Raw genomic sequence first — 7,344 nt, forward strand, 5'->3', positions numbered from 1 at the left:
CTCCAGGTAGCTAGCTCAACTCAGTGGCGGGCAATGTCGCCAGCTGTCCTGGGGGTTCTTCACACAGGATTTCGAATCTCACAACCCCGCAAGCCTGGTGCCACGCTGAGGCTTTGTAGATAAGGGGACCCAGGTTTGGGGAAGTTAAATAATTGCTCTAGGTTATAAACCTGGGCTAGGATCTCCCAGTTTCTTCAAGCATTCAGTCCTCTCCTGTGACCCAGATGGGTGTGACTCAAGAGTCCCCATCTGTCCCAGCTCAAATGACAATCGGACCAGGGCACCTTTCTGAGCATAATGGAGCCACAGACAAAACGAAAGGCGGCTCACTGTCCCTGGCTTTTGCAAGGGGTCTGGCCATCTATTGTAATTTGCAATTAATAATGAAGCATTCTCCCAAGTGCTGTGTGTAAGATCAAGTGCATGTAATATTTCATCTTTGCCAGCCAGCTGCCGTTCTGCCAGGTTGACAGTAAGTAATATCTTTGCTTAAGGAGCCAGTCCACAACCAAATCAATTAATCCCTCTTTTGGCTGGTAGACAGCTGTTGGGTCAAAGCAAGATAATTAGACAGACTCGTCATTTACCAGGTGGTTGGTAATGAAGGGATGGATGGGCTGGGGCCGGGTCTGTTGAGTGACTGCTCTTCCTTGCCTCCGCCAGGCACATGACCCCTGAGCAGCCTTCTTCCCCAGCAATCGGGAGGCAGACAGCCCTCATCCCTGCAGGGGCCCATCTGATGCCTGGCAAGCAGTGAGTCTGGGCTCTGTGCCTTAAGGGACCAAGAACCTGAGGCTCGTGTGTCCCTAACCCTGGCCTCCTCCCCAAATTTTGCTTTGGGGCACTGATTCCTGGGTTTGTCCACATAGTGTTATTTGACGCTCCAAAGTCTCAGCGCATTGACCCAAAAACCTCCCGGTGGAATGTGATCTGGTGACGACGCTGAGCTGCCGTGGGAACAGCTCTGGCTCATAGGCTTTGAGATGCTTTTTACATAATAGTGGATGTTTCCGCAAGAGCCAAAAATTCAAAGATTTTTTTAACTACCAGGAGCCCTCACAGACCCTCCAAGCCCTCTGAACTCAACTGCCCATCAGAATCACCCAGCAAACTTTGAGAAGTAATGGTGTCCGTGCCTGATCCCAGATAGGGCAATAAAGTCAGAATCCGGGGTGCGGCCCGGGCACAGGTGGGTTTTCCAAGGCTTCCTGAGTGGTTCTAACAGGCTGGGCTAAGAACCACTGATTTAGTCCATTTGATAGATGAAGGAGCTGCAGGGAGAGGAGGCATGTCCTGCCTTATCAATACCCCCAGTGACAAGAGGCTGAGGCAGAAGCAGAAGTTGGCTCAGAAATTGCACACCATCTCCTGTGAGCCCCTCACAACCAACAATCGCACAGCAGGTAAAGACTAAAAGTTTAAAAGCAGGTGACAAGTTTTATCCAGGGGAGGCCAATCCGAAAGAGCTCTTTCACTCCAGCCAAAACCCCCCACCCCGAATGAGCCATGAACTTTCCGCCTGAACAGCTCATCCTTGCCATTCCTTCCTTCGGTGATGCTGTTCCCTCTTCTGTCAAGTGAAGTCCGATGTGGCCCAAAGGCCTGGCCCAAAGGCCACCTGCTCTGTAAACCTCTCACTTGTTCGGCACTTCGAGCCCGAGGCGCTTATCTGGTTGACTGTTTCTTCTAGAATGCCTCGGGAGACACAGATTTTATGGCAAGCATGACTGAGAAAGCTATTTAGATTGGGGCTAGGAGAGTTCCCAAGCCTCTTGAACTATCCAAGCTTTTATCAAGTTAACTGAATCAACGACCCCATCTTTCACATTTCACCTGGGTGTGCCACCCACAGCAGAGTTCTCAGGGGTGATTCCTGCTTATCCTGGTTCAATGGGGGAGATGGAGATCTCTCCAGATAGCAGCTTCAGCAGAGAAAGTGAATATCTTTAAATATGATTACATCAGCAAGTGTTCATTGGACATCTACCGTGTATTCCACACCTTCCCTAAGCCTGGTGGCGTGGAGGGGTTTACAAGTGTTCTGAGCACACCCCTGGTCTTAGCCTGACTCCTAAGAAAGAGAAATTCACAGAAGCAGTTTTCACCTAGGGAAGACCCCGTGATAGTTTAGGATGCCAGGATGATAGGAAGATCCCCTACAATGCTGCCAAGTCAGAGTGGCACAGCTCTTCCCTCAGGACCTGTGCAATCTGGGCAAATTGCTCAAAGCTTTGAAGTCTCAGTTAACTTACCAGGAAATGGGCTTATCAGATACTTGCCATAGAGATAATGTGAGGCAAACACCACAAATAGTCACTGATAAGTACTGCACACTCAACAGCAGTAACGCTCCTTCCCTTTGTCCTTCCCTCTTCTCTGTCTTCCTGGAACACACATTATGGAAAGTACATTGGCTTGACCTTAGTGAAGAGTGGATCAAGAAAGGCTACGGAACAGCAGAGAACTCAGGCTGGCCCACAGCTCTTGTCACAGCCCCGGGATTCTTGGTTCTACTCTTTCTCTCAAGTAGTTCACCCAAAATTTCACCCCATCCCTGATCTATCACTTACTGTTCCACAAAATTCCAAGTGTGCTTCAGCAAAATGTTGAGCCTACAGTAAAGGGACACAGCACAGCCCCAGAACCCTTAAAAGTCCCAGGTGGAGGGCCCTCCCTGGTGGCACAGCGGGTTAGGGCGCAGCACTGTGAGCTGGCTGCAGCGGCTTCAGTGCAAGTTCGATCCCCAGCCCCGGAGGCGACCCACAGGGCAGAGCAGACCTCTCCTGTCTTGCCCACTGCTCCCCTCAGCCGTGTACTTTATGGATCTGCCTGTTCTGCTCTCCATTCTGTCTCTGGTGAATCGTCTCACTGCCCCTGCACCTCTGTCCTGTACCCCAGTTCTGTCTACATAAAGAAATCTTTATTAAAAAAAAAAAGCCCCAGGTGGCTAACTCAACTCAGGTCACTGGTGGCGGCCGATGAGCACCAGCTGTCCTGGGGGCTCTTCACCCAGGATTTCCAACTGGTGCTACAGATGCCAGGAAGACCTGAGGCCAGTGGTCTGCTACAGCCTATGCACATCTCCTAGACTCAGCACTTAGAAAGTCCTGAGCCCAGGCTGTGCATCTGTCTTCTTGGAATGGGGTAATCACAAGGCAAGTCTAAATGCTAAAGAAAGAGCCAGGCAGGGCAGGGCTGAACCACATGAGTGATGTCGGGCCCATCTCAGGCAACCCACGAGAGAACCAGGAGGTGGGCGAGCAGAAGGACAGGCTGCCTCGCCCTTGCTGGCACTTGGGGACAATTATGCCCTCTTAATGGCTGACAGTGGAGCTCTGCCCTGCGCATCTGAGCTGAGCCAGCGCGGCCCACAGATGCGTTCGACCCACAAATATGCAGTTGGCAGCTCCTGAACTTTTGGTGACTTGACGCCAGCTGATCTGATCAGCAATTACGTTTTATTTTGGGGCCAGGGAGACAGCAGAGTACCAGGAAAATTATAAGACACCAGAGTGCAGTTTTTCTAAGAATATCAACTACAAACTTTTTAAAAACAGATTGTTTGTTTTAATGGTTAGGAGTTTGCAAGGCACTAAAATAAGAAAACCTTGAACACTAAGATCAGATTATAGCCAATTTTCCTAAGGGAGCTTTTAAGCTTTTGTCCAACGAAAATCTGGGTTTGATTTTTTTTTTTTGAGCAGAGATGGGTAATTCCTGCCAAGAGAATTTTGCTGGAAAGAAAGAGCAGAGCATATAGATAAATGGATTTGAAGTTTGTCCTGGGTGTGAACCTCTACTCTGATTCTTACTTGCTGTCTGGCCTTGGGCACGCTCTACAGCTTTCTTGGCCTCCTTTCTCCTAAACAAAACCAGGGGTGTAATACAGAGCTTGGGGCTTATGCTAGGCGTTAGGTGGGGAATTTGTAAGCCTCTTACTGCATCTGGCCCACAGTGCTCACACAGAGCCCTATGATGGCACTCCCTGCTGCAATATTGGTTTCTTATCATCAAAAATTAACGGTTCCTGTTTCTAGCATCATATATCAAACCCAGATAACCAGTCAACATAAAAAGGGGAAGTGGCATCTTCCGATCAGCTTGATTTCTAGCACTCACTGGATTAGTACCTGCCTGCATGATAACATCAACTCAGGCTTAGCGGCTCGCAGGGTAGGGGAATGGGAGAAACCTCACCCAACACATCAGCATGCTCACGCCTTCTCTCCCCTTCACTCCACACCCCTACCGAAATGAGCCCCGAGATGGTTACTCCAAGGAACGTCTCTTAGTGAACTTGTGTGGGAATGGAACATAATTGCAGCTTGTAAAGGAAACCAGCCCAAGAAAAAACATTCCGGACAACATCCCGAGGAAATGGGGCGATCTTCCTGCAGGGTTATTTTCTTTCTTGCCAGCAAAAGAGGCCCAGACAGTTTGCCCAAGACACTCTTGATGGAGCACAGTGACTCACCCACCTCCGCCTGCCTCTGGTCCCACCATCCCTCCAAGGCTCGACAATGTCACCCAGACAACACTCACAATGGCAGAAGGAAGAGATGACCCTAACCTAGGAAGACCATCTTCCCTTCGACTGGTTCACCGCTGGACCAAGCAGGGACCTCTCCGCGTGATTCAATCAATTCAAGCTGGGATAACAAGAGGACCAGCCCTGGAAGGCTAACCAGACTGACCATGCTGAAGCTTTTGTGCCCATCACCACACTGGGCTGCTGTGGCGGGCACTTTGCTTAGCAGATAAAGAAATGAACGCGTGAACGAGTGACTAACTCCATAGCAGACGCATCATCTCACGCAACCCTGCAAGGCACTTATGTTACCCATGTTATAAATGGGGGCAGGCAGACTCCAAAGGGTTAAGCATCTTGTCTACGCTCACGTAGCTAGGAAATGAGGAAACCAGGCTCTCAACCCAGGTCTGGCTCTAAAGGTCAAGACTTCCAATGTCGAAGCCACCCTCGCGACCATGACGATGAATCATGTTTACACAGCCCCTGACACATCACTTATTGCATCCTCCCAACATTCCAGACAGCTGGGAAAACTCACCCTTAACAACACTTGCCATGTACTCAAGGTTGCACAACCAGCTGGGAGTGAAGCAGGGATCGGAACCTGAACTTTCATTCTTTCATCACAGATTGGAGGGCACCCCCAATCTGCCGTGTTCTATGTAACGGGATAGGGACATGTGGACTTCCTGGCTTCAAAGGGACATCTCCTTCAGGAAAGGCTCCCTCCCAGGACACCATATGTTGCCCATAAAATTTCCTTAGCAAAGCAGCACTCCAGCAGCTTTGTCTGGAAAGGGAAACTGATCGGAAGACAGAGGATGCTGGTTACAGACTGGACTGCACCCCCAGAACATGTGCTTTCAACATGGCCCTCTCTCCTCAAATCCGATCTTTTGTCGAAGTGTGGTTCTGCCCCCCTGAGGCTGCAGTGTGTGAACAGGCTGGGAGGCTGGCGTAGGACAGTCAGACCCGGCAGCAAACCCAACCCAGGTGCAGACACTCTCGGAGACAACGCAGGTGGGGTTCCGGGGGTGACAAGAAAGCCGACGTGGTGACCTCGTGTTTTCCCCATGTGTGTGAGCTATGTTTACACTGTCCTGCATTCTCTGAATGTGTGATAGCATGATGTCCGAAAATGTGTGTACCTTAACAGAAAACACTTGGTGTTAAACAATGCTGGCCATCATCAGAGGAGCAGGAAAGAGCACCAAAGACGCCTCCAAGCAGAATTGAGAGCTCCTTCAACTTGTAAAAAGCACCTTATCTGTGGAGTGCAATAGAGCCAGCTCTTCTGCATCAAATTCCTCACCGAGCCATCCATCCGAGCCATCCATCCGGAAAGGAAGCCTCAGGCTATTGAGTTTGCAATAACCAGCTACTCTGATCTCATCACACCAGAGCGCCAAAGGGGTGGAGCTAGGAGGGCGTGGATCCCTGGTGAGGCCACCCAGGAGACACAAACCCAGGCGCCCTTTATTCCGGACGGACGTGAGAGACAGGAAGAGATATGGGACCAGAAAATTCTCAGGCTCAGTCTTTTGCAAGACTTGGGGGGTGGATTCAGCACCATGGAGAACTAAGCATCACCTTCTTCCACCAAGCCCCTGGCTCCAGAGAAATAAAGAATTTGATACAAAGGAAAATTCAGAGACTACACAGCCGCGCTACGTGTCGTTTTCCATTCCCAAAGCCACAGTCAGTCAATATGGCGGCTCATTGTTTACTCACCAGTTCTTGGTATCGAGTGATATTCATGCTCCCTCCTGCCAGGGACCCGCCTTGACGCCTCCACATCAAGACCCACACACCTCGAAGCCATCACCGTGGCAACCAATGGCCCTAGCTTTCCATGGAGGGCCATTTTGTGGCTGAAGTGTATTTTACTCAAAGGGGTTCTTTGTAGTAATCAAGTACAATTAACTAGGACAACCACCTGCCAAAAACTCCCTCACCCACTCACCCCAACAAAGGCATCTAGCCAGACAGGTGCACGGAGGTAGACTTCTCAGGGATTTTAGTAACTGGACATGGGGGCTGGGTGTTGAGGTCACCGACATGGGAGCCCTCTTTGGGTGTGCCAAGGAGATTTCAGTCAGGCTGGCTCTGCTGTTTGAGAGTGCCAGTGCTGGCATCGGTGACGGTATGAGTCTCCCGAGTCTGAGCTTGGGTAGGCATGAGAGCTCAGTCCAGGACGGCAGCACACATTTCTCTGAGCACAAACATCTCTTGCTGGAATTTCAGAGCCATTATACAGAAGGAGAGAGAGAGGCCGAGAAAGCAAACCCTGGAAGTCAAAGGGAAGCAACAGAAGGAAGAAATCCACCAAGGAACAGAACTTTTTTCAGTCTCCTTCTCCCATTTCTCTAAAAATGGATGCAGAGAAAACAAGGAAGTTTCTTGGCTTACCTGGGTCGGGTTGTAGAGTTCCTGAAGGGGGCTCCGAGACCCCTTCCGGCAGCAGATGTCCACACCGAAGGGGTTCCTCCGCATGACTGAGGAAAAGAAAGTGAGGATTCATCAGGATTGAGCAGCAACCGTTTGTTGATTGACAAAGAAAAAGAAACAGAGGCGGGAAGAAGGAGCAGGGAAGGAAGCGTAATGACTGGTGTGCACAAAGCAAGATCCCACTGCTGCTCCTTTCTGGTAGCCCTGGGGCCTCGCCATATCCCCAATATCCAGGTGTCAGCCTCACGGGGTACAAATAGCACTGGACAACCCACCCAGCAACCTTTTTAAGAAAACAAGACAGCCATTAAAACTCATTGAAATGGGGCCCTCCCTGGTGGCGCAGCGGGTTAAAGCACAGCACT

The 7,344-nt window shown here is 50.3% G+C and overlaps 1 protein-coding gene across 1 annotated transcript in view; it reads right to left on the minus strand.

Annotated features, from left to right (window-relative positions):
* Nucleotides 1-7,344, minus strand: part of CHST11 (carbohydrate (chondroitin 4) sulfotransferase 11) — a 213,879-nt gene that overhangs the window by 106,007 nt on the left and 100,528 nt on the right. The window contains exon 2 of the mRNA XM_004675735.1: nt 6,941-7,026. Coding sequence (XP_004675792.1) covers nt 6,941-7,026 — 86 coding nt within the window. The remainder of the gene's footprint in view (nt 1-6,940; nt 7,027-7,344) is intronic.

This window comes from Condylura cristata, unplaced genomic scaffold (assembly GCF_000260355.1).
Source record: "Condylura cristata isolate star-nosed mole 26May11 unplaced genomic scaffold, ConCri1.0 scaffold00004, whole genome shotgun sequence".
Classification (NCBI taxonomy): domain Eukaryota; kingdom Metazoa; phylum Chordata; class Mammalia; order Eulipotyphla; family Talpidae; genus Condylura; species Condylura cristata.